This window comes from Caretta caretta, chromosome 13 (genome assembly GCF_965140235.1).
Source record: "Caretta caretta isolate rCarCar2 chromosome 13, rCarCar1.hap1, whole genome shotgun sequence".
NCBI lineage: Eukaryota > Metazoa > Chordata > Testudines > Cheloniidae > Caretta > Caretta caretta.
Genome location: NC_134218.1, coordinates 21,524,481 through 21,552,273, shown reverse-complemented (window position 1 = coordinate 21,552,273; position 27,793 = coordinate 21,524,481). Strand labels below are relative to the sequence as shown.

The 27,793-nt window shown below is 45.7% G+C and overlaps 1 protein-coding gene across 1 annotated transcript in view; it reads left to right on the top strand.

The window, feature by feature from the left end:
- TOP1 (DNA topoisomerase I) overlaps positions 1-27,793 on the top strand; it is an 89,367-nt gene that overhangs the window by 36,696 nt on the left and 24,878 nt on the right. The window contains exons 4-8 of the mRNA XM_048819854.2: positions 15,645-15,771; positions 16,325-16,380; positions 19,948-20,043; positions 21,406-21,481; positions 25,467-25,567. Of these exons, the coding sequence (XP_048675811.1) occupies positions 15,645-15,771; positions 16,325-16,380; positions 19,948-20,043; positions 21,406-21,481; positions 25,467-25,567 (456 nt within the window). The remainder of the gene's footprint in view (positions 1-15,644; positions 15,772-16,324; positions 16,381-19,947; positions 20,044-21,405; positions 21,482-25,466; positions 25,568-27,793) is intronic.

The following is a 27,793-nucleotide window of genomic DNA, read 5'->3' as shown; positions in this document are numbered from 1 at the left end:
ATCTGTCTCCAACTGATGATTACAGCTCTGGCCTTCTGTTTTATTCCCAAAATACTGTGTTCACTAAGGACCTGATCCATTGTCTGTGGAAGTTCAGCAGGCATGGGATCGGTTTCTCATGAACTGGTAGCTCAGCTGTGTAATTTGGGCCCACACAGGCTTTTGCACCCACTTCTGCTCTGTGGTGGTGCATCTCTAACAATGAGAATACAAAACTGCAGGCCAGCTGAAAACTTGGCCTTTGCTAGTACAGTATTTATTGGTCTGAATGAAATCACAGCTTTCTAACAGCATTGCAGTAAGTCAGGCAGTGTAACTTCTGTACTATCCCTGTTGGTTTAAGATTTCTATAAATTGAGAGTTGTCGATTACTTAAGCTTCAGTTGGATTCTGACAGATATCAGTTGTCACACCGAAGTGCTGTTTGCAACTAGTTCTGATGCTTAATAGTAGAAAATACACAGCCGTGCTACTACAAGCTAATTACAGCTGAGAAAATTAGAGGGGAAATAGAGATGCTTCAGATAAAGCATCTTTCCCTGTTTGTGATCTGAAGCTGGGATAGAAAAGGCATTGGAAGGGGAGGAAGAGGATTGTTAATGTACATAAATGGCACCTGGAGAATGCAGTGTTAAAGTACTCAAAGCTGCTGTGGTTTGAAGAAGGAAGCTGTGTATGTGCACATCTGCCATCCTTTGGAAACACTTTCCACTTCTGGCTTTCCATCTGATCACAGTATAAGCAGCTGCTGCCAGATGCACATTCTCCGCTCCCTCCCCCAATTTTTTTTTTTAAAAAAAAAAAGCCCTCCATCACATTTTCCTCCAGGCAGCTCAACGAGGGAATACTGCTAGAGTTTTCAAGGAGACAGATTTCTTTTGTGGAACTTAACATTTCCATCATTCTTCCCCTGTCTCCCCAAAACCCTCTGAGATATTGTATTATACAAACCTTCTAAAAGGAGAGACAGGAAACCAAGCTGGTGGTATGCTGTGGGGCACTGGCTGATATGTGCCTATTACATGAGGTGTTAAATTAATTTCTCTTGTTTCCTCCAAGATATCGGACACATTCCTGCCGCATTCCAAGTGTTGTTGCAGCAAGACTACTGTTTAAGCAGGCCTATTCTTTAACCAGCATTTATCTGGTCTAAGCACAAATGTTGTACCAATATAACTGTGTCTGTTTAGGGAGGGTGACCTTTTTTACTGAAATAATTACACCCATACAGCCTTGTAGTGTGGGTGCATATATGGGTGTATATATATGCTTAGACAGTACAATGTATTCCTGAACAGGAAGGTGGGGGGTTAGCTGTAGTGGTATAGGCCTTATACTTTGTATTGATCCTCTTCAGTGGGTTTCGCAGTCTGACTTTTGGGTTTTAATCTGGCTAGCTCTGCAGGGAAAGATGCAACTGCGGTGACAAAAGGAAGGATACAGAGGGCTGTAAGGAAATAGGTTACATGTCATAATCCTATAGCTGCATCACATCACATCTTTCTGTAAAGAGGGAAACAAGTAGTGTGTAAAGTCTGAAATGGACAGAAAAGGATTCTCTGATCTTCAAAATGTGACATATCCAGCCTAATCGTAGCTTTAGGCATCCTTGTGAGTAGCGTTCCGATGGAAGGCTGAGACCTATTCTGAAGGTTAAGGATGGTGCCTTGGAAGAGATACCATGTTGCCCTCTTCTGTTATAGTTTCCAAACTGTGAAGTGTTTCCCCTGGAGGCTTCCCTAGATATCCTAGCCCAGGGGTTCTCAAATTTCATTGAACCGTGATCTTGTTCTGACAGAATTACTACATGACCCTGGGTAGGGGGCGAGGGGCCAGAGCCCGAGCCCCACCTCTCTGGGTGGAGGTGGGGCTTGTGCTTCAGATTCAGCCCTGGGTCCCAACAAGTCTAATGCTGACCCTGGTGACCCAATTAAAATGGGGTTTGAATCCACAGTTTGAGAACTGCTGTCCTAGCCTGATAAACACGTGCCAGGCCAATGTCATTCTGTTCTCTGGCTGAAATAGGTACGTTTGGGGAAACTATGTGCCTCTTGTTACTGTTGCTAGGATTACTGGCTGAAGTCTACAACACCAGCATGTTCCCAAGCGAAACACATCGGCACTGGCATAAATCAGGCTCTTCAGGTAGGCAGGATGGCATGAGCCTGCTTTTGCTATTTAGTGCATCAGATTTCAGACCCACTTGTCTGTCTGTAAAGTCAGAGCTGTGTTTTGGTGCCCAGAGAATGTGTAGGTGTGGCAAACAATCTGTTTATGAATGGGAGAAAGAAATACATTTTCCTTCTTGCCTCAGAACAAGTAGCAGATGGAATTTGGTTTTATTGGGGAAGCTTCTGTTAGCCTTATAATGGGAAGAAAGGTTGTGGTGGTGGTGGGAATCTCAGAATTCACCACCTATATCACTGTTACTTAGAAATGGGTTTTGCAGGCTAACGCTCAAGATGCTTAGGATCTTTGAGCCTTCCCTCCCCATGCTGCTTCATGCTCTGAAGAGCAATGAGAGGCAACTGTTAAAGGTGTTGGAGGGTAAGAAGTAAGTTGCCTTGCCAAAAAGCAAAGGGAGGAAGGGGGTAGTCTCTGGGTAAAGACCCAGGACTGAAGGTCAGAAGCTGAGAGACCTATTTCTGGCTCCACCGGTGATGTTTCATAGATACTAAGGCCAGAAGGGACCATTATGATAGTCTAGTCCGACCTCCTGCACAACGCAGGCCACAGAATCTCACCCACCCACTCCTGCGAAAAACCTCTCACCTATGTCTGAGCTATTGAAGTCCTCAAATCGTGGTTTAAAGACTTCAAGGAGCAGAAAATCCTCCAGCAAGTGACCCGTGCCCCATGCTACAGAGGAAGGCGAAAAACCTCCAGGGCCTCTTCCAGTCTGCCCTGGAAGAAAATTCCTTCTCGACCCCAGATATGGCGATCAGCTAAACCCTGAGCATATGGGCAAGATTCACCAGCCAGATACTACAGAAAATTCTTTCCTGAGTAACTCAGATCCCACCCCATCTAACATCCCATCACAGGCCATTAGGCCTATTTACCATGAATATTTACAGATCAATTCATTACCAAAATCATGTTATTCCATCATACCATCTCCTCCATAAACTTATCGAGTTTAATCTTAAAGCCAGATAGATCTTTTGCCCCCCACTGCTTCCCTTGGAAGGCTATTCCAAAACTTCACTCCTCTGATGGTTAGAAACCTTCGTCTAATTTCAAGTCTAAACTTCCCAATGACCAGTTTATATCTATTTATTCTTGTGTCCATATTGGTACTGAGCTTAAATAATTCCTCTCCCTCTCCGGTATTTATCCCTCTGATATATTTATAGAGAGCAATCATATCTCCCCTCAACCTTCTTTTAGTTAGGCTAAACAAGCCAAGCTCCTTGAGTCTCCTTTCGTAAGACAAGTTTTCCATTCCTCGGATCATCCTAGTAGCCCTTTTCTGTACCTGTTCCAGTTTGAATTCATCCTTCTTAAACATGGGAGACCAGAACTGCACACAGTGTTCCAGGTGAGGTCTCACTAGTGCCTTGTATAACGGTACTAAAACCTCCTTATCTCTACTGGAAATACCTCGCCTGATGCATCCCAAGACCACATTAGCTTTTTTCACGGCCATATCACATTGGCAGCTCATGGTCATCCTATGATCAACCAATACTCCAAGGTCCTTCTCCTCCTCCGTTACCTCTAATTGATGCGTCCCCAGCTTATAATTAAAATTCTTGTTATTAATCCCTAAATGCATAACCTTACACTTCTCACTATTAAATTGCATCCTATTACTATTACTCCAGTTTACAAGGTCATCCAGATCCTCCTGTATGATATCCTGGTCCTTCTCTAAACTGGCAATACCTCCCAGCTTTGTATCATCCGCAAACTTTGTTAGCACACTCCCACTTTTTGTGCCGAGGTCAGTAATAAAAAGATTGATCCCAAAACTGATCCTTGAGGAACTCCGCTGGTAACCTCCCTCCAGCCTGACAGTTCAGCTTTCAGTAGGACCCGTTGTAGTCTCCCCTTTAACCAATTCCTTATCCACCTTTCAATTTTCATATTGATTCCCATCTTTTCCAATTTAACTAATAATTCCCCATGTTGTCTAAAAAATCTGTTACTTTCTCAAAGAAGGAGATCAGGTTGGTTTGGCACGATCTACCTTTTGTAAAACCATGTTGTATTTTGTCCCATTTACCATTGACTTCAATGTCCTTAACTACTTTCTCCTTCAGAATTTTTTCCAAGACCTTGCATACTACAGATGTCAAACTAACAGGCCTGTAGTTACCTGGATCACATTTTTTCCCTTTCTTAAAAATAGGAACTGTGTTAGCAATTGTCCAATCATATGGTACAACCCCTGAGTTTACAGATTCATTAAAAATTCTTGCTAATGAGCTTGCAATTTCAGGTGCCAATTCCTTTAATATTCTTGGATGAAGATTATCTGGGCCCCCCGATTTAGTCCCATTAAGCTGTTTGAGTTTCGCTTCTACCTAGGATATGGTAATATCTACCTCCATATCCTCATTCCCAATTGTCATGCTATCATTATCCCAGAGATCATCTTTAGCCTTATTAAAGACTGAGGCAAAGTATTTGTTTAGATATTGGGCCATGTCTAGATTATCCTTGACCTCCACTCCATCCTCGGTGTTTAGCGGTCCCACTTCTTCTTTCTTTGTTTTCTTCTTATTTATATGGCTATAGAACCTTTTGCTATTGGTTTTAATACCCTTTGCACGGTTCAACTCTACTTGACTTTTAGCCTGTCTCACTTTATCCCTACATGTTCTGACCTCCATAAGGTAGCTTTCCTTGCTGATCCCTCCCATCTTCCACTCCCTGTATGCTTTCTGCTTTTTCTTAATCACCTCTCTGAGATGCTTGCTCATCCAGCTTGGTCTACAACTCCTCCCTATGAATTTTTTCCCCTTTCTTGGAATGCAGGCTTCCAATAGCTTCTGCATCTTTGATTTAAAGTAATCCCAGGCCTCCTCTGCCTTTAGATCCATAAATTCTTCAGTCCAATCCACTTCCCTAACTAATTTCCTTAATATTGTATTTGGCAAATAACAAGTCACTCAAACCAACATTTTCAAGAGTTGCAACTGATTTATTTTGGGGTACCTCAATTTTTGGTTTCCCAGCTGCAGACCATGGGCACAACAGGAGTGGAAGCCGTAAGTGTCTAGCGCTTCTGAAAATGAGGCCTACAGGTATGGGGTCTCAAATTTGGCACCCAGAAGCAGTGTGATACTCTTGAAAATATTGACATTTAATTTCTGATCCTTTGCCTCTTGTGAAATAGGGACAACACCATTTCCCTATCTCACGGAACTAAATCATTGTTGTTTAAAGTGCATTGAGATTCATAGATACAAACTGCTGTAAAAGCTGTTGTAGTATTTGGATGAATTTAGTAAGCCATGCAATTGCAGGTGGGATTTTAAAAACAAACCCATAGAAGAATGCGGGGTGACTAGAATTTGGTGGTCAGAAAATAGAACAATGTAGACTTGCAGACACAAGTCTAGGTTGAAGCCCTACTGTGGGAGGTAAATAGCTGTATTACCTTTCTCACCCGACTGGCACCTCCACATGCATCTGTCTTCTAAACCCACAAGGCATCTGTTGCAATAGTTTTCTGCTGTTCTACCTGGGCGGTTCCTTAATCATCCCTCTCTTGCACTTTTATAATTATGAAATTTAAGCTTACGAACAATGTGAGAATCATCAGCTTGTCGTCTTTTTCATTTTCCCTCTAGGATACCGAAGCTGGGAAATGTATCTGAGGTAACAACACAAGTGTAGCAGTAGCAGGCATCCAGTTGACTTTTCAAATTCAGTTCGGGGTTCTGTGTGCGCTGCTGTCGTGATCACATAGCGTATACAATGTAATCTGCAGTATGTGGTCTTTAAGTCTGTACTAACAGGCAATCCTTGGTATGGCATACCTGTTTATGGCACTCTAGAAATGCTTAATCTCCTTCAGTGTTTAGGCACTCTTGTACGCTGTTCCACTAGTCTAATCCTGTCACTAGAGAGAGAAATGGAAACGGACTTCTATCTGGAGACTTCATAGTGAGATGCCTGTATTGAATTAGTGAGATGGCCACCTCCTGCTAGTGTAATATAAGCTTTTCATTCTTACTGTTTTGAACCAGCAAAGGGAGAGGCTGTCCTAATGCAGTGACAATTTCCCAGTGCTCTGCACTGTACTGTGTGCAGTAGATTCAAAATCCATTTAAATGTTGCTTGGCGTAAAGTGAATGCCCTCAGAACTGGGATCTTCCTCCTTAACTGCTTGGATTTGGAGACAGAGGCGCATATTACAATATGGCACTTTGAGCCTGGTCCTCTGGCTAGACCTTTATCAAGTGCAACTCCTGACGAGTCCATGGGAGTTGTATGTGTACAGGCTGCAGGATGAGGTTGAAGTCAGGTTTTTCTCTGCAGTCCTACAGGTGTGAACAAATTGGTATATTGTAACTTTAGATGCTCATCTCTTAATCACTCACAACCTTTCTGGGTGCACAATAACAGTCGTCATGTCTTTTTGTAGTGTTTAGACTTGCAGCCCGATTTCTGCATGTCCCTATTTGTTTAGGTAGTAACAAAGGAGAACTGGAGAACTTGTGTCTCCAAAATGCTCCCTCCCATCTTGCATTCTAGACGTGACTTTTTCCAGTGTGTCACCATTCAGTGTCTTTACTTGCACTTGAGTGTTAAATGACTGAAATAAGGAAGCTGCGTACGTTTTCATAAAGCTTTGTATTATTAGTTTTTTGTTATTTGTATTGTAGTGCCCAGGTCCCCCACTGTTTAGTCACTGTACGAACACAGAACAAAAAGATAGCCCCTGCCCCAGACAAGCTTACAGTTGAAGTGTCCATGAAGAGATGACAGATGGATATGGACAGATTGATGAGGGAGTACCAGCAAACGGTGAGACCGTATTAGCCAGTAGGATAGGCTGTTGTCTCAGCACACCAGCAGCACAACCTTTATCAAGATTTTTGTAAGCAAAGGAAAGTTTTTAAGGAGGGATTTGAAGGAAAACCATGAATGGCTTTGTGGATGTTTATGGAGAGCCCCTCCCTATGTGAAGGGCAGCATGGAAGAAAAGTACAAAGATGCATGTTTGAAAATTTAACAAATGGGCAGTGAAGGCTGGTATCTTAAGCTGATCACAGGTGGGAGCTGACTTTTCAATACTGAACGAGATCTAAATAGTGTGTGGATAGGCTGTGAAGGACCTTGAAAGTGAAGTAGCTTATGTTTGATACACAGCTTAGGGTATGTCTACACTATGAAATCAGGTCGAATTTATAGAAGTCGGTTTTTTAGAAATCGTTTTTATATATTCGGGTGTGTGTGTCCCCACAGAAAATGCTCTAAGTGCATTAAGTGCATTAACTCGGCAGAGTGCTTCCACAGTACCGAGGCTAGAGTCGACTTCCGGAGCGTTGCACTGTGGGTAGCTATCACACAGTTCCCGCAGTCTCCACTGCCCATTGGAATTCTGGGTTGAGATCCCAATGCCTGATGGGGCTAAAACATTGTTGCGGGTGGTTCTGGGTACATATCGTCAGGCCCCGTTCCCTCCCTCCCTCCGTGAAAGCAAGGGCAGACAATCGTTTCGCGCCTTTTTTTCCTGAGTTACCTGTGCAGACGCCATACCACGGCAAGCATGGAGCCCGTTCAGCTCACTGTCACCGTATGTCTCCTGGGTGCTGGCAGACGCAGTACTGCATTGCTACACAGCAGCAGCAACCCATTGCCTTGTGGCAGCAGACGGTGCAATAGGACTGGTAGCCATCATAGTCATGTCCAAGGTGCTCCTGGTCGCCTGTGTGAGGTCGATCAGGAGTGCCTGGGCAGACATTGGTGCAGGGACTAAATTTGGAGTGACTTGATGAAGTCATTCTCTTTAGTCCTGCAGTCAGTCCTATTGAACCATCTTATGGTGAGCAGGCAGGTGATACGGATTGCTAGCAGTCCTATTGCATCATCTTCTGCCGGGCAGGCAAGAGATGAGGATGGCTAGCAGTCCTATTGTACCATCTTCTGCCGAGCAGCCATGAGATGTGGATGGCATGCAGTCCTTCTGCACCGTCTGCTGCCAGCCAAAGATGTAAAAGATAGATGGAGTGTATCAAAACAAGAAATAGACCAGATTTGTTTTGTACTCATTTGCAAACCCCCCCCCCCCAGCTCCCGTCTAGGGAGCTCATTCCTCTTGGTCACACTGCAGTCACTCACAGAGAAGGCGCAGCGAGGTAAATCTAGTCATGTATCAATCAGAGGCCAGACTAACCTCCTTGTTCCAATAAGAACAATAACTTAGGTGCACCATTTCTTATTGGAACCCTCCGTGAAGTCCTGCCTGAAATACTCCTTGATGTAAAGCCACCCCCTTTGTTGATTTTAGCTCCCTGTAAGCCAACCCTGTAAGCCATGTCGTCAGTCGCCCCTCCCTGCATCAGAGCAACGGCAAACAACTGTGCATCTGAATTGAGAGTGCTGTCCATTTAAGTCGAAATAAAGGGCTTCATCGTGTGGACAGGTGCAGGTTTACATCGATTTAACGCTGCTAAATTCGACCTAAAGTCCTAGTGTAGACCAGGGTTTAGTACCAAGGAGTGATGGAAAGTGTTTCTTTAAGGCCAGGGATCTTTCTAAGTTAAACCAATGAAGAATAAACAGTGATAAAAGAGAGAGTGCATTATGGGAGTTGTAGTCCTGATGGAACTGAGTCTGTAAACTGTCAGGACAGGCAAGACACTTGGTGTTTCACCATCCCCAGCATGAAAGGGAATCCAGTTATTCTTCTTCGAGTGATTGCTCATGTGTATTCCACAAAAGTGTGTGTGCTCACCACGTGCACCGGTGCCAGAAGTTTTTCCCCTAGCAGTACCCGTAGGGGGGGAGTGCCCCCTGTGACCCTGGAGTGGCGCCTGCCTGGTGCAGTATAAGGGGAGCTGCACGCTCCCCCCACCCTCAGTTCCTTCTTGCCGCCAGTGAAGGTGCTTCGGAACTACTCTGGTCCAGCTTTGCTGTGGCTCGATCCCCAGTACTCTTAGTTCGTTCAGTGTTAGTACCTGTAGTTAGTTAGCTGTTTAGTTAGTTTAGTCAATCAGCGAGCCCGGGCCAGGGTTTAAGTCGTGCGGCCCTTATAGGCGTTCTATGTCAAGAAGTGACGCACAGGCAGACTGTTTGCACTGTTTGGGAGAAACCGATATCAGCGAAAGGTGCAAGATTTGCAAGTCGTTTAAGCCTCGGACCAAAAGAGAAAGGGACATTAGGCTCCGGGCCATCCTGATGGAGTCGGCGCTGACCCTGACTCCAGCATGCATCTCCAAACCAGTCCCCGGCATGGCGGCGTTGGTACACGGCAACCCTCGGGACCCATCGACCAGTTCACACTGCTCCCCATTCATGGCCAGGAAGACTCCCTCTTCGCAGCGGCACCGAGGGAAATCTGGGACAGAGGCTAGACCCATGTTGGGCCGTCCTCACTCCGCACTGGGCTCCAGGCCTTCGACTCACATTGAGCGGAGTACCCCGGCCCCTTCAGAACAGGCCTGTCCAGATGTCCGGATGCCTTCCACGCCTGAAGCCCTCCAGGCGGCCCGGGACGTTATGTCCATACCAGTGCCAAGAGCACCTCCAATGTCGGCCCCATGCTCCAGAGGCAAGCCACCGCTGGATCTCCGCAGTCGCCTCCGGCTCGGTATCGGTCTCTGTGCGGGGAACGTTCCCGAAGCCGTTCGCTACCCAGCGACTGCTCAGGGCAGAGTCCAGATGGATTGCCCTTGACACCTACCAGACTGTTGGCTGGGTTCCGTCCAGCCAGGATTCTCGGCATCGCTCATCCTTGAGGAGCAATCGTTGACGGGACCGCGGCAGGCGCCGCCAACGGTCCTTGTCTCGGGGGGGGGGACCGCCGGTCACAGCATGGTTGTTGACACCGTTCCCACTCGGCCTCCAGCTCCAAGTCTCGCTGTCGCGGGTCTGCCCGTTGAGGCTGTTCGCGGAGCAGCTGCTACCATTGGTACTGGTCCTCCATGTCGAGATCGCGGTCCCGTGGCCAATGTAGATCCCGGCACCACCGCTCCTCCCGGTCCAGCAGATCGTACGCCAGCCTGGCCTCCATTCGTAGCCGTCCTTCAATGGGCCAAGCCAAACAGCCAGCCCCGCCGGTGGTGTAGCAGGTGCAGTGGCACCGAGCGTTGTGGCCAGCCCAATGGTACCAATGGGCACCGTGGCCTCTGGCACAGTCCCCGGTGGGAGCTTGCTCGATGGCCAGAGCTTCGGAAGCACCATCAGCCTCCCCCTCCAGACCCCCAAGGAAGGAGTCGGTGGGACGTGCATCCTCGGCACCGTTCCCGGAGTCTGACCAGGTGGTGGACCCTCCAGTGCCGGCCGATACCCAGAGCATTGCACTGGCCTTCTTGCCCCGCCCGGGAGGAGGTGATTGTGGCCCCGCCCCCCTCCACCCCGCAGGAGGACTTCAGGGCCCATCAAGAACTCTTAAAGAGGGTGGCAGCAAGCCTCCATCTCCAGGCAGAGGAGATGGAAGAGCCCTCAGACTCCCTGTTTAACATGCTGTCCTCGTCGGCATGAGTAGGGTGGCCTTGCCTCTCCATTAAGGGGTGGCTAAAATTTAAAATGCCCTGTGGCAGACACCAGCCTCCAATTGCAGGCTTCCAGTAGCGCAATGGAAAGGAGTTAAAGGCACTAGTGGAGGAGGGGGCAGCGGCCGCTAGGGCATCCCTACAGGCAGCCTCGGATGCTGAAGATATGGCCGCACGATCTATGGCCTCCGCGGCGTCCATGAGACGGGTGCCATGGCTCCTGCTCTCTGGGCTTTCCAGCGAGGTGCAGTCCTCCCTGCAGGATCTCCCATTTGACGGGAAAGCCCTGTTTGCGGAGGAGACAGATACAAGGCTGCACGGCATGAAAGACTCCCTCACGACCCTCCAGACTCTGGGCCTATATGTACCGGCTCCGGCAAGACCTAAGTTCAAGGCGCAGCAGACTCCTGCCCAGGCCACCCTCCCGAAGTATGAGGCCGCCCACAAGAAACAGCGGGACTATAAGAGATGCCTTAGAGGCCGTCTCGGCCGGCCCCCCAGCCTGGCTCCTCTAAGGGCAAGCAGGCAGTCTTCATCAGGGATCCACTCTCAATAAAGCTCCCTTTCTCCAACCGGTTGTGTGCTTTCCTCCCAGAATGGTCGCGGCTAACCTCGGACCGATGGGTCCTCAGCACCATCTCCCAGGGTTATGCCTTCCAGTTTACTTCCTCTCCGCCCAACCACCCGCCGTCCCGTCCCTATTGGAGGACCCCTCGCGTGAGGCTCTGCTCAAGCAGGAGGTGGGGTGGCTCCTAGGACTAGAAGCGGCAGAGGCGGTGCCCGAGGAGTTCATGGGCAAGGGGTATTACTACGGATACTTCCTTATCCCAAAGGGAAGCTCAGACCCATCCTGGACCTGCGAGGTCTGAACCAGTACATGGTGAAACTCAAGTTCCTCATGGTTTCCCTGGCCTCCATCATCCCCTCCCTGGATCCCGGGGACTGGTATGCTGCCCTCGATCTGTGGGACGCATACTTCCACATCCCCATATTCAAGGGGCACAGGCCATTCCTCCGTTTCATGGTGGGAAAGAATCACTACCAATTCACGGTCCTTCCGTTTGGTCTGTCCAGTGCCCCCAGAGTGTTTATGAAATGCATGACGGTGGTAGCGGCCTACCTCAAGGGGGGGGGGGATCCAGATTTTTTTCCCTATCTGGACGATTGGCTGGTCAAGGGCACCTCCTGTCCACATGCACCGCCTTGGGCCTGTTGGTAAACAGCATCAAATCCATGTTAGTCCCGGTCCAACGCATAGAGTTTATTGGGGCACTCCTGGACACAGCTTCGGCCACAGCCTCTCTTCCTCCAGACAGATTCAAGACTCTGAAAAGGTCTCATCGACTCGTTTCAAAATTCCCAGTGACAACAGCCAGGGTTTGCCTGCAGCTCTTGGGTCACAAGTCGGCGTGCACATACATGGTCCGTCACGCCAGACTCAGGATGAGGCCCCTCCAACTCTGGTTGGCCTCGAAGTTCTCCCAGGCCCCAGACAGGATGGACAAAGTCCTCACCGTGCCGGACTCTGTGATCACCTCCCTACAGTGGTGGTCCGCCCCAAACATGCTCCAAGGGGTCCTGTTCAGGTACAGTGCCCCGTCGTTGGAGCTGGTGTCCCCAACGTTGGACCTGGGTTGGGGGACCCATGTAGGGAACTTTCAGACCCAAGGCCTGTGGTCAGCCCAAGACCTGACCCTACATATAAATGTCAAGGAACTCAGGGCGGTGTGGCTGGCGTGTATGGCCTTCCACTCACACCTGGAGGGCAAGGTAGTCAGGGTCCTCATGGACAACACTTCCTCGATGTTCTATATCAACAGACAACGCGGGGCCCGATCCTCTGCCACAAAGCCCTCAGGCTGTGGGACTTCTGTATAGCCCACAACATCCACCTGAGGGCCTTCCACCTTCTGGGTGTCCGGAACGAGAGAGCGGATCACTTGAGCAGGGACTTTTCCTTGCAACACAAGTGGTCCCTCCACCCGGAAGTGGACCACCGGCTCTTCCGAAGGTGGGGAACTCCGCCGGTTCTGCTGAGTCGCGAATAGTTCCACCTGGGATGTACCCGGTTCTGCTCTGGGGGGGGCCTGTGGAGGGGAGGCGATCTATGATTCCTTTATCCTGTCTTGGTCAGGCCAGCTTCTCTACGCCTTCCCCCCCATTCCCTCTAATCAGCAGGGTCCTGGAGAAGATAAAGACAGACAAGGCCCAGGTCATCCTGATTACTCTGGAATGGCCCAGGCAACATTGGTATGGGACCCTCACGGGCCTGGCGGTAGCTCTGCCGTGGCTGTTGCCGCTCCACCCGGACCCGCTCTCTCAGGACCAGGCTCGCCTCCTCCATCCCAAGCTAGCGGCTCTTCACCTCATGGTGTGGCTGCTCAGTGGTTAGGCGGAGAGGAGAGAACATGCTCAGAACAGGTTCAGCGCATCCTCCTTGACACCCTCCACTTGCCGCACTTATTTGGTGAAGTGGTCCCGTTTTTCTAGATGGGCGGCGGACCATGGTGTCTCTCCCGTGACTGCCCCGATCCCTTATTCTTGACTACCTCCTCCACCTGAGAGCCCAGGGCCTGGCGCCTTCGTCAGTCAGGGTGCACCTGGCAGCCATATCTACCTTCCATCCGCCAGTGCAGGGGCACACGATATTTCCCCATGCTATGACTGGCCGGTTCCTCAAGGGGTTGGACCGTCTTTACCCATATTCTAGACTCCTGGTCCCGCAGTGGGACCTGAACTTGGTGTTGGCTCCTCTCATGGGGCCCCCTTTTGATCCACTGGCCATGTGCTCCTGGTCTCACCTCTCGTGGAAGATGGCCTTTCTGGTTGCAATCACATAGGTCAGACGAGTCTCGGAGCTCAGAGCCCTGACCTCCAAGCCGCCGTACACGGTTTTTATATAACCAGCTCCGCCCACACCCTGCATTCCTCCCAAAGGTGGTCTCTATCTACCACATGGGTCAGGACATTTTTCTACCGGTCCTCTGCTCCATGCCCACCCCACACGTCCAGTGAGGAGTGCCGTCTCCACATGCTCGATGTGCAACAGGCTCTGGCTTCCTACCTCGAGTGGACCAAGCCATTCAGGAAGTCCTTGCAACTGTTTGTCACCTCAGCCGAGCGTGCGAGGGGCCAGCTGATTTCCACTCAGCGGCTTTCCAATCAGATCACTTTGTGCATCCGCACCTGTTATGAGCTGGCGGGTGTTCCCCCGCCGCCCATTGTAAGGGCACACTCAACTCGGGCACAGGCCTTGCCAGCAGCCTTCGTGGTCCACGTCCCCATGCAGGACATCTGTAGGGCCGCCAACGTGGTCTTCGGTTCACACGTTCACCTCACACTGTGCGATCATCTCCCAAATCAGGGATGACACCGGGTTCAGCAGGGCTGTCCTCCATCCTGGAAACTTGTGAACTCCTACCCACCTCCAACAGATATAGCTTGCAATCACCTAATGTGGAATACACATGAGCAATCACTCGAAGAAGAAAAGACAGTTACCTTTTCCGTAACTGGTGTTCTTTGAGATGTGTTGCTCATGTCTATTCCACATCCCACCCTTCTTCCGCTCTGTCGGTGTTGTCTGGCAAGAAGGAACTGAGGGTGGGGGGAAGCGCACAGCTCCCCTTATACCGTGCCAGTCAGGCTGCCGCCCCCCCCCCCCCCTGTACTGCTAGGGGAAAATCTTCCGGCACTGGTGCACGTGGCGAGCACATACACCTATTGTGGAATAGACATGAGCAACACATCTCGAAGAACACCAGTTATGGAAAAGGTAACTGTTTTTTTCCCCCATGTTTGTCTTGCAGGGAGCCATGGTCTTTTTCTTGTGTTTTAATTGGACTTCATTCAGTTTTGTAAACAAGCCTATATCTGAGGCATGTTGAACTAGTAGTATTGCTGCTTGGCTTCAAGAACCGTGCTGCTAATTCTGTGTTGCCAACTCTTGTGACTTTTTTAACATGAGTCTTGAGATGATTGGTGTGTTTCATGAGACTGCAGCTCTTGGGATCAAGTAACAACCTGAGAATCTAGCCCTCATAGTTCAAGTGAAAAAGTTGAGAATGTGATCAGAGTGTATCCTAAAAGGCTCAGAAACCAAAAGGGGAAATAAAAAGAACCTTGGTTTTTTTTATCATGACTTTGCAGACTCATTTATTATTTTTGAACACTTGATTGACAATGCTGTAATCTGCAGCACTTGAATCTGAGTGGCAATGAACTCATAGCATTTGTTAAAACTAGGCATAGTAACATCTCTGCACTCCTGTCCTGACTTGTCGTTATTATTCTGACTTGAGCTTCTCCTGAGCACAAAGCCAATTGTGCTGAGCTGTATAGTGATTTTGACAGAGGTTTAGTGAGGCCTCGTTCGAGCAAGCAACTAGGAATTAGGGACTGCTGAGTTTTATTCCATTGATTTAGGGTAACCCTAGGCATGTCACTAACTTTTCTCTGCCTCAGTTTCTCCTCCGTTGATAGGGGAATAGTCACCTACCAAATGTTTATAAAGTGAATTTAGTTCTTTGGATGAAAATGTCAAAACTACAAAACTGGTATGTATTACTTACTATCTAAACAAATGTCCACAGAGGAGTGGAATGTGACTATCAGTATCGCTTCACTTGTGACCTTTCAGGATTTAATTGGAAACAGAAACAAGAACAGTGAATAGCCAAGCTAAAGTGTTTGACCTTGGTAAATATATCATGTTGTGATTTTTCACTGGCAACCTCACACTGATGCTGTTAACCTGATTTGGAGTACTTAGCGGCTGTGGTTTTACCCTGTGTTCCTTCTTCCCCTTCTGAAGAAAGTAAATGCCATGAATCTGACTGATTTGTTGTATCTTCCTGTTAATTTGACTTTATTTCAGATTATTGTAAGTTTCATACGGTTAACACTGTAAGTTGCTCCTGTTGGTCAAGCCTCTTAACAGCCCCTCATTGAACTGACTCTTCTATCTTGCAGTGAGCACAAAGATTCCTCGGAGAAGAAACACAAAGAGAAAGAGAAAACCAAACACAAAGATGGCAGCTCAGAGAAACACAAAGACAAACACAAAGATAGAGACAAGGAGAAACGAAAGGAAGAAAAGGTAGGTAGTTCTTTAATGTGGGTGGGAAGGGGCAATTCTGCTTTAACTGTTGCACTACATGAAGACACAAGAACTGCTTCTAGTTTTTAGTTACCTAATAGTGGAAACTAACCCCAAATTAAGTTTGAGACTTAAAGCTCAATATCTTGTAAGCCACAGTCTCTAGGGGCCATATCCTCAACTGGTGTAAATGGGCACAGTTCCACTGAAATCAATGGAGCTGTGCCTACTTACACCACTAAGGTTCTTGCTCTACATCTTTCCTATTGTAATTCCACTCCGAAATCAATATCAAGTTTAGATTCATAATCGTCAAAGGTCAATTTAGATTAAGTTCATTCTATGCAACAGCAGGCTTCAGTTTCCCAGTATAAGATGTAGCAGATATTGTACTGATAACTACACTTGACCTTTGCCAACTGACACTAATGGAAGGCCAGAATGTAGCTGATAACAAAGATGTAGGCATCCTGGGTGTGCTAAAAGGACTAAGTTACAAATAGTATGAGCACTTGTTCCTGCTGCAGGTTCTCTGTCCCCTTTTCTTTTTCAGAGCAAATCTTCTGGTGATGTAAAAATAAAGAAGGAAAAGGAAAATGGTTTCTCCAGGTAAGAAAGTGAGTCTGGGGTCTGTAATCTGATGTAGCAGTTTGTCATGGTTTTGCTTTGTTTCCCAATCCTCAAATTGTTATGGCCCCTCCCACCCAGTTTGTGGAGGCAGACACTCTGATATTGCAGTGACTTCTTTCCTCCATATAAAGAGCCCCCATCTCAAGCAAATGGATGCACTTTTGGGTAATTGGCTGACTTCCCAGAAGTCAGTGATGGGAAAAGACCTGTTAGGACATCTGGTCTATTCTATGCATTCAGGATTGTTCCTTACCATGGATTCTTGAATGCTATCATCCAGTGATCTGGAAACTAGGTTCTGCCCTGGGCAGAACCGACTCCTGGAAATGGTATTAACTGGGAGCTAGAAGAAGTCCTTACTCTGCTGTAAAGTGGGTGTCGTGGCAAGCATTTGACTCTCTATGCATTTTGTCTTCTGGAGTTGGGGTTGATAATGCTACGCCCCAGGTACTTGCTTATCTGAAAGCAAGATCGAGGGACTAGGATTTCAAACCCTAGTTTGTAAAGAAATAGCAAATAGGCCACTAGTTAAAATTTAACAAAAAAAATTGAGAAAATTTGTCACTTATTCTACTCTATTGACTTCCTAATCCTTAAAGAACCATCTAGACTTCATAAATATTGAATTGTACCAATCACCACTAGATTTACTTGTAGTTCATTTACTTGTGAATTTTTAATAGAAGTGCCATTTATTTCTTAACATCTGACAAACAATAAAGATTTCTTGTTTACTCCTTTAAATCCAGTTCTCAGATCATGAATCTGGGTCCTGTGACTGTTTTTCAGTTTGGGGTGCCTGACCATCTGCTGTGTATTGAAATAGATCTGCTGCCTTGAAAGTAGTTTATATCTAGGGTTGGAAACCTCAAACCCTCCCTCCCTCTCCCCCTTTTTTGTTTTTTGGGTTTTTTTTGGGGGGGGGGGGGCTGTCTTTAGTTTTACGCACTACTGAGAATTCATCCCAGTCTCACCTTGGTCTGAAGTGGAATTGTGGCAGGGAGGGTCATGAGAAGGAGCCTGCCTGTGCTCTACCTGATTAGAATCATATGCTTATTTTGAATATCTCTTCTTGATACAGTAGTTTCAGTTCTCAGGTAGCAGTATTTGAACATGTAGGCTCTGCATTTAACGCTTTTTTCTGACTTGGTAGAGGAAAGAGAAATGCCCCTCTCCAAGGACCTTTCAGAACTACTACCTTGGAAATGCAAACCGTAATTATCATAAGCAAGTGGCAATTGCCATAATTACCTAATACAGCGCATGGTACCTTTTGTTAACTCTTTCTGATGGAACATGCTGCCTATAGAGGTTATGGAAGCTCCTTCACTTGGTTTTCAAAAGGAGACTAGATCGCCATCTGTCTTGGATGGTTTAGACACAAAAAATCCTGCATCTTGGCAGGGGGTTAGACTAGTTGACCCTTGTGGTCCCTTCTAACCCTTTGATTCTAGTCAGACAATTGAGCACTGTCATAGTTTCACCGAATGTATGTGTTTTAGGCCTGGTCTCCACTAAAAAGTTAGGTCGACCCTGCTGTGTTGCTCAGGGGTGTGAAAAATCCATGCTCCTGAGCACTATAGTTAAGCTGACTTAACCCCTGGTGTAGATAGCGCTGGGTGGATGGGAAGAATTCTTCCATTAATCTAGCTGCCACCTCTCAGGGATGTGGATTACCTACGCTGATGGGAGAACCCCTCCCGTCGGCATAGGTAGTATCTGCACTGAAGTGCTACAACAGCTCAGCTGCAGCTGTGCCACTGTACCGTTTCAAGTGTAGACAAGCCCTTAGCTGGAAACACTTGGCCCTCCCATACTAACGGAATTGGCTCAGCACAGGTTCCAGCTGCAGCACTTTGTGTAACCAGTGCATCGTTACCTCCTCATGCCAGTTCAAGACTTTTCCCAGACTCTCACTGTTGGTAACCCAAAACAGGCTAATAGGGAAGTAATTTGTATTTCTCCCACTGAAATGTTCCATTGTCAAGCTCACTAGAAGTATGTCACCTTCCAAAAAATCTAAATTACCCAAAATAAGATTTGGAGGATGCAGGGGGAAGCATTATGGCCTGGGTTACATCTTGGCAAGCTAGATGTGTGTTCTCGGGAACAATGTGGTACCCCGTTTATTCCATTTTGCATTGTCTGTCTCAAACTTCATTGCCTATTGCCAACTGCTTGGAGATGTTTCTGCATTAAGATTCCTTGTATAAAGCAGACAACATTTTAATAACAGTGATGATGACAAAAAGCCACAGAGCTCTATTTCCAGGGAGAATAAATTGTACAGGGTAAACGAATACTTTTTTTCCCTATGGTGATACTTTTCAAACGTCTGGAAGCTTAAGTCTTGGTTAGTTATAAATAATGCCATAAAAATGGCTCCTTGTAACAGCACATATCTGTTCTCTGTCTTCTGAGTTACATCTGCCAGCGGCACAGAAGCTATACAGCTGTGAAAGAGCAAACTGTCCTGTTCTGCCTCATCAACACAATTGCCAGCTAAATTAAGATTCCAGAATGTCTCTCTCTGAGGGTGATGTACAATGCAGACTGCTGCTTGATTTCTCTTTTCCCATTCCACCCAATAACAAAATCTGAGTGTTGACTTGGAAACTGAGCTAATTTGATACAGAAATCATTTGAGGGAATGTGAATAAGAAAGCTCAAGATGTTGCTCTTAGAGTTGCTTACCTGACCAGAATTGCATTTAGGGCGATTCAGAAATAGTTAGATTTCTGATTCCTTTTGCAGCTTATTTGTTTTATAAAGATAAGTGAAATGCTTTTTACAAAAGCAAAGACTGAAATTTAAAAACAAGTTAATTAAAAGGACAATATCTTTTAAAATGTCTTAAAATTATTTCTGCTCCTAGCATTATGGCACATTAAGACTGAAAATGTTATGCCTAATTTAATATTTATGTTGTCTGTTTGAGAGCTTGGGGAGAGCATGCACATGTTGCACTCTTGCAGCTTAGATATTGAAAATAGGCTAATTAGTGTAATTTTTTGTTGATCATCTGTTTCATATCTAGTTCTCACAAATTAGTATAATGCTGCAAGGTTCTATTTGCAAATGCTGTTTTTAAAATCAAACTGTTCATTTGAGATACTGTTTTTAACAAAGACTCTGGACTTCTGTTACTTGATGATGTCCCTGTTTCGCAGCATAAATGCATAGACTTCAGTAGTTTTTAAACAATACATTTGTAAATTTTTGGAAGCTGCACTGTGTTTACTTAAAATATAAGACTCAGAGTAACCTAGAACCCTAACCTTAACACGTAAAAAATTGCTGCATTCCTTGTACTGCTTTAGGTCTTTTGGATAGAGTCAGCAATTGTGGGGGGAATTGCATACTCCCAGACAGTGTAAGGGGTGCACTGGTGCAGGTGCTAGGAGAAATACAGAACTCTGCACTCCAAGACCAGCCAGCAGTATCTCTTTACAGTTCACTTCTTACATTGAATCGGTTCTGTTTTCAAAAAATTATTTGACTAATTGTTCTGTATTTAAACAAACAACACTCTGCCTTTTTCCTTAGTCCGCCACGTATTAAAGATGAACCTGATGATGATGGCTATTATGCATCTCCCAAGGAGGACTCCAAACCCCTAAAGAGACCTCGGGAGGAGGACGAGTAAGTAACTTGTGTACTGTGCCTGTGTGAAGAGAATGGTTTAGAGGGGTTTTGGGCCTTTCAGAATGAACAAGTTGGATGTGGGACTGGGGATCTAGATCAAGATTTTTTTTCTGGAAGATAAATTTGCTATGCTTAATATCTACGAATGTTCTAGGTGTATTTTTGATCTGGTACCCATGCAGCCCTTTTGCAAAAGTATCCTTTGGTGTGCTCTGTGTCGAGGAGGAAAAGGTGCCGTTAAGCATTGCAAAACTAGTGAATACAAAATCAAAAAGCAGGCAGAGAAAAGGGACATGGGTATTAAGAATGTAAAACGTAAATCTGAGTAAGAGGGGCATAATCGTTCACTAAGTGGCTGCAGTAATTTCTGCTGCGCGGTGAAATGACTGCACAGGAGAAAAAAAAGCTTTGTCAGCCCTAATTTCGCCTGTGCTGCTTGGCATGGATTCCCCTTTAAAAGGGTCTAAATATGTTGTGAGTTATCCCAATAATTTAATCAAAATGCACACCTAAGACTTACAGGCCATGTGATGTCCCACAGTAAAATGGGCTTTTTGCAAAGCTGTATCTTATTGTGACCCATCTGAGTAAATCACTGCCATTACTTATCACTGCTACTGAGTTGAGGAGCACAGTCATGCTTCCATACTTAGTAAATGACCATTACCACAGTCCCATTTTTCTTCTGTTACTGTGTAGTATTTGTCAATTTCCAAAAGAGAGATGGACGTGACGTTAGAACTTTTCTTCTATATAGTCAGCCATTGCCTTCTGCTTGATAAGTTTTAGTGACTTTCCAGTCCAGTGTCTGTTATGGAAGGATTATGACCCCACTAACACTATCGTGGCATTGTTGAACAAACTGGTACGCAAGAAGTGAGCTGATTGGAGTGAAGTGACATCTGATTGTTAGCAGTGACAAGGAAAAATGAGTGAGATGGGCTTTTTCCCCCAAAAAAGTCTCTTGTAAAGTGTTCCAGTCTTTATCTGGTATTCTTCTCAGTGGGTGGCCACTAATGCCTGGGAATTGGCTCACTTGGAGTTAGTGAAGTTCGCTAAATCTTTGCACGTTCAGAGGATTTTTCACATCACAGTTTCAGATTTGTAAAGGTCATTTTAGGGGTCTGTTGGCTGTATGGTGAGGGGCAGAGCTTCTGAATCCATTCCAGCAAAAAAGTGCTCTTCTTTCTTTTGAAAAACTTAGTGAGGACCCCACTGTAAGTTTGGGAGGATGGGGAGCATGGGTGTCTATCCCAGAGGTGTTTGTGAATTTGCACATGTAGCCTTCATGCTTATATATATGTAAGTGCATATCAGGAAACGAAGTGATTTTTTTTAACTGGTCCGTGTCTCTTACAGTGATGAGTATAAACCCAAAAAAATCAAAACAGAAGATATCAAGAAATCAAAGAAGAGGAAACAGGAGGAGGAAGAGGTAAATTGTGAGAAAAAAGTTATAATTTCTGGATTTAAGAAAGGAGTGCTTGTGGTATTTTGTAGAACAATGAAAGCTAATCTGTCTGATGTCCTATTAGCCCAAATAGGAATTTAAGGAGTGTTTCTACCCTGAAATAAATGGGTGATTTTTAAGACTCATTCAAGAAGATAACTTTCTAAGGTCATGTCTACACTGTGGGACATTATGCTGGTATAATCCTGTAGTGTACATACAGCCTCGAGTGATGTAAGGTTTTTTTCCATCGCTGTAGGAACTTCACCTCCCAGAGTAACAGTAGCTAGGTCAACAGAAGTAATTTTCCATTGACCTGGCTGTGTCTTCCCGGGGATTATGTTGGCATAGCGATGGTGCCCCTGGGGGGCAGATTTTTTCACACCCCTCAGGTTTCAGAGTAACAGCCGTGTTAGTCTGTATTCGCAAAAAGAAAAGGAGTACTTGTGGCACCTTAGAGACTAACCAATTTATTTGAGCATGAGCTTTCGTGAGCTACAGCTCACTTCATCGGATGCATACCGTGGAAACTGCAGCAGACTTTATATACACACAGAGAATATGAAACAATACCTCCTCCCACCCCACTGTCCTGCTGGTAATAGCTTATCTAAAGTGATCATCAGGTTGGGCCATTTCCAGCACAAATCCAGGTTTTCTCACCCTCCACCCCCCCACACAAATTCACTCTCCTGCTGGTGATAGCCCATCCAAAGTGACAACTCTTTACACAATGTGCATGATAATCAAGTTGGGCCATTTCCTGTACAAATCCAGGTTCTCTCACCCCCTCAACCCCCTCCCAAAAACCACACACACAAACTCACTATCCTGCTGGTAATAGCTCATCCAAAGTGACCACTCTCCCTACAATGTGCATGATAATCAAGGTGGGCCATTTCCAGCACAAATCCAGGTTTTCTCACACCCCCACCCCCACCCCCCCATGCACACACAAACTCACTCTCCTGCTGGTAATAGCTCATCCAAACTGACCACTCTCCAAGTTTAAATCCAAGTTAAACCAGAAGTTCAAGTTAAACCCTGACAGCAGGATTGTCTGGCTATGTAGACTCCCTCCTCAGGCCCTACGCTACCAGCACTCCCAGCTACCTTCGAGACACCACTGACTTCCTGAGGAAACTTCAATCCATCGGTGATCTTCCTGATAACACCATCTTGGCCACTATGGATGTAGAACCCCTCTACACCAACATTCCACACAAAGATGGACTACAAGCCGTCAGGAACACTATCCCCGATAATGTCACGGCTAACCTGGTGGCTGAACTTTGTGACTTTGTCCTTACCCATAACTATTTCACATTTGGGGACAATGTATACCTTCAGATCAGCGGCACTGCTATGGGTACCCGCATGGCCCCACAGTATGCCAACGTTTTTATGGCTGATTTAGAACAACGCTTCCTCAGCTCTCGTCCCCTAAAGCCCCTAATCTACTTGCGCTATATTGATGACATCTTCATCATCTGGACCCATGGAAAAGAAGCCCTTGAGGAATTCCACCATGATTTCAACAATTTCCATCCCACCACCAATCTCAGCCTGGTCCAGTCCACACAAGAGATCCACTTCCTGGACACTACAGTGCTAATAAACAATGGTCACATAAACACCACCCTATACCGGAAACCTACTGACCGCTATTCCTACCTGCATGCCTCCAGCTTTCACCCTGACCACACCACACGATCCATCGTCTACAGCCAAGCTCTGCGATACAACCGCATTTGCTCCAACCCCTCAGACAGAGACAAACACCTACAAGATCTCTGTCAAGCTTTCTTACAACTACAATACCCACCTGCAGAAGTAAAGAAACAGATTGATAGAGCCAGAAGAGTTCCCAGAAGTTACCAACTACAGGACAGGCCTAACAAAGAAAATAACAGAACGCCACTAGCCGTTACCTTCAGCCCCCAACTAAAACCCCTCCAACGCATTATTAAGGATCTACAACCTATCCTAAAGGATGACCCAACACTCTCACAAATCTTGGGAGACAGGCCAGTCCTTGCCTACAGACAGCCCCCCAACCTGAAGCAAATACTCACCAACAACCACATACCACACAACAGAACCACTAACCCAGGAACTTATCCTTGCAACAAAGCCCGTTGCCAATTGTGCCCACATATCTATTCAGGGGACACCATCACAGGGCCTAATAACATCAGCCACACGATCAGAGGCTCGTTCACCTGCACATCCACCAATGTGATATATGCCATCATGTGCCAGCAATGCCCCTCTGCCATGTACATTGGTCAAACTGGACAGTCTCTACGTAAAAGAATAAATGGACACAAATCAGATGTCAAGCATTATAACATTCATAAACCAGTCGGAGAACACTTCAATCTCTCTGGTCACGCAATCACAGACATGAAGGTCGCTATCTTAAAACAAAAAAACTTCAAATCCAGACTCCAGCGAGAAACTGCTGAATTGGAATTCATTTGCAAATTGGATACTATTAATTTAGGCTTAAATAGAGACTGGGAGTGGCTAAGTCATTATGCAAGGTAGCCTATTTCCCCTTGTTTTTTCCTACCCCCCCCCCCCCAGATGTTCTGGTTTAACTTGGATTTAAACTTGGAGAGTGGTCAGTTTGGATGAGCTATTACCAGCAGGAGAGTGAGTTTGTGTGTGTATGGGGGTGGGGGGGGGGTGAGAACCTGGATTTGTGCTGGAAATGGCTCACCTTGATTATCATGCACATTGTAGGGAGAGTGGTCACTTTGGATGAGCTATTACCAGCAGGATAGTGAGTTTGTGTGTGTGGTTTTTGGGAGGGGGTTGAGGGGGTGAGAGAACCTGGATTTGTGCAGGAAATGGCCCAACTTGATTATCATGCACATTGTGTAAAGAGTTGTCACTTTGGATGGGCTATCACCAGCAGGAGAGTGAATTTGTGTGGGGGGGTGGAGGGTGAGAAAACCTGGATTTGTGCTGGAAATGGCCCAACCTGATGATCACTTTATATAAGCTATTACCAGCAGGACAGTGGGGTGGGAGGAGGTATTGTTTCATATTCTCTGTGTGTATATAAAGTCTGCTGCAGTTTCCACGGTATGCATCCGATGAAGTGAGCTGTAGCTCACGAAAGCTCATGCTCAAATAAATTGGTTAGTCTCTAAGGTGCCTCAAGTACTCCTTTTCTTTTCACACCCCTGAACACCACAGCTACGTTGACTTAAATTGTAAGTGTAGATCAGCTCTAATGCTCCCAGACTAATCCACGTAGCACGCCCCTCTTTCCGTACAGATGCATTTATCAATGGAAAAAGGAGCTTTATTAACTTTTGGTATTGGCACAGATGATGTGATGCAGCTCAAAGGCAAAGAAGTTGGTACATGGTTTAGCTGTAACAGTCTCAAAGCAGCTGCCGAGTGCTTTTTAAAAGCCATTGTAGATCGGCCCTGAGGTCCTGCCCTGTTTGGAAAGGAAATAGAAGCTATTAAGATGACGAGATTTCAGCTACTTACTGGGCAGGAACAGTGCTCCAGGATCCGAGTCTGCTGGCAGAGGGATGCTGGTGAAATGTATTTTTTGAGTGAGCGGTTCCAATTGGTGTGCTTAGCTCTTGAAGGTGTAGTCTACACTTAAAAGCTATGCTGAAATAGCTGTACCAGCAGAGAAAACCCTAGTGTAGACGCAACTTGCCAGCAGAAAAGTGCTTTGGGCTGGTAGGGTTTATGTGCAAAATAAGCTGTATCGGCAAAATCACTCTTTTATGCCAGTATAACTATGTATACACTAGGACTTTCAACAGCACAGAAATGTCACAGAAATTCACATCCCTATCCGACATTGCTATACTTGCAAATTTTCTAATGTAGACCTGGTCTAAGTAAGAGTCTTTCTATTTTAAAAATATCTTGTTGAATAAAACGTAGCTGTGTTCTAATAATCCTTCTGCCTTTCCTCCTTGTCCTCCCTTTGTAGGACAACAAAGCCAAGAAAACTAAGAGCAAAGATAAGAAAGTCCCTGAAGGAGACAACAAGAAAAAGAAGCAGAAGAAAGAGGAAGAGCAAAAGTGGAAATGGTAAAATCTCTGATAAATTAACCTTTTGTCATTCTCTGCTTACCCTCAAATCCATTATATCGTGCTCTGACTAGAGATTAAATAGGGACCTGCAGATCCACTATCTTTTACTGTTGGCACATATCAAGGTTTGTGTTCTGAATGTGTGGTTTAATTTTCAATAACATTTTTAAAATCTCATTTCAGAATATTCATTCTTTACGTTAAAAAAATCAGAACTTTAAGTGCTACGATATTCATTTTTCAGCTTTTCTGAGCTGCCTTAAAATGAACTAGTTTCCTTCCTATCCTGGAACAAGTGATCCAGAAGCTGATGGATCCATTCTCTTCCCTGCTGTAAAACAGAGGCTACCCATAGTGATCGGACACTAGGCGTTTCCTCCATCATGAGGCAATATGAAAGCTCCTCCGTTTATTGATGATTTAGGTTTTTTGGTTATGTGCAGGTATATTAATTGGAGACAAAGCACTGTATCACTTCAAAGGCAAACCTGATCCTGGGAACTCCGTAAACTAGAAGGATACAGTTGAAATAATTTTGGCTTTCACCCCCGTTTATTACAGTCTGATCTCAGCTGTGCAACAATCTCCCTTCACAAAAGGGATACTACCTAAAGAACACATGAATGAAAGCTGATCAACACATTCTATTTGAGGTTTTTAAAAGCATTTAAGATTTAATCTGTCAAATCTGGAAATACAGTTTGAATGGGAAGCATTTTTCCCCTGTGCAGAATCCAAAAAGTAATGTAACTGGAGTGACTGAAGTTCAACGTTCACTGACATTGGCATTTAAAAATATAGATCTACAAATAAATGAGGATTCTCGAGTTTGAGTGCAAGAGGGAGAAAATTATCTGGCTCTGGGATATGAGAGGCACCTGTGTTGTTTTCCCCTTGAAGAACTTGTCAGCTTGATGACTCAGCGGATGAATTTTTCTTTACGAGTGGTTTTGTACTGGCATCTCAGATACAATCCAGTGTTGTCCCCCAGAGTATGTGTAGGGTAATGAATATTCATGTATTTGAGGACTGGCCCTCATCATTCCCTACAGTTTAATACAGCTTGGCTTCAAATGCAAATATTTTTCCAGACTCCTGTCATCTCAGCACTCTGTAAGACCTTCGAATGACTCAACTTCGGAGCTTCCATCTACCTCTTCCCTTTGAGGGGTTATTGTGCTGTTTTATTAGACCTCCTTGTTGGGAAACCCCTCCTAGTATTCACCTTGCATTGCTCAGTTTCACCCCATCATGCCTTGCATCACCCTAAAATAACTCCTCTTCCTCAGAGTGTTTACAGCCTTCAAATATTTGACTCCAATTGTCATGATTTCAAATGCAACCCTGATCACCAAATGTCCTTGTATGTTTAGGTTTTACTCTTTCATCCTAAGTGTATCATTTGAGCCCCTCCATAACATGCTGGTGCTCTTCTCTGAATTCCCTCCTAGCTTCCTGACCTCTTTCTGGTCCTCTGGCTTTCATCTATTTCAGTTTTAATGTAACCATTAGTACATAAAGAACTGGTGATCCAGAAATGGTCTCTTGCCCTAACAAGCCTCTCTTCTGGCTTTATCTCAAGCAAACCTTCCTGGTTTTTGTCTCTGTATCCTACTAGTTAATTTCCCCCTTTTATATCATAGTCAGTATTGTCAGCAAGCCTTTATTGGAAGGCCACAGAACTTTCTACTTGCCTGTCTTGGCAGCATAATTCCAGTTAGCTGTGCCAGAGCTCAGCAAATTGTGCTGACTGCTGAGCAAAGCTGTATTTGAAAGTGCAAAACCCGGCAGTTAGTAGGAATGTCCTTCTGCTGGTGTTTGCTTGGTCCATCTGCAGCTTTTTATAGCATGTCTTTTGTGAAATGGGTTTCATCTCCATCTTGTAGCACTTCAGACTCAGCTCTTCAAGGGATTTTGTTCCATGCCAGTCAGTTTTCTGAAGATCTGAATTCTTTGTGTTGTTTTCTCTAGTGCTTGCCTTCTTGAGCATCTTAATTCTAGTGATTATGGGATTGGCATCACCATTTTACAACCAGGGAAGCTGAGGCACAGAGGTGAAATGACTTGCTCAAGGTCACTCGGTTAGTGGCAGAGCTGCAAATAGAACCCAGGCTCCTGGGTCCCAGTCAAGTGCTCTATCCATTAGTTGCACGCCCCTGCTTCAAGAGCGATGTCTGTCCAGTCTTGAGCATCCCTAATTGGAATGTGGATTGAATAGTCTTG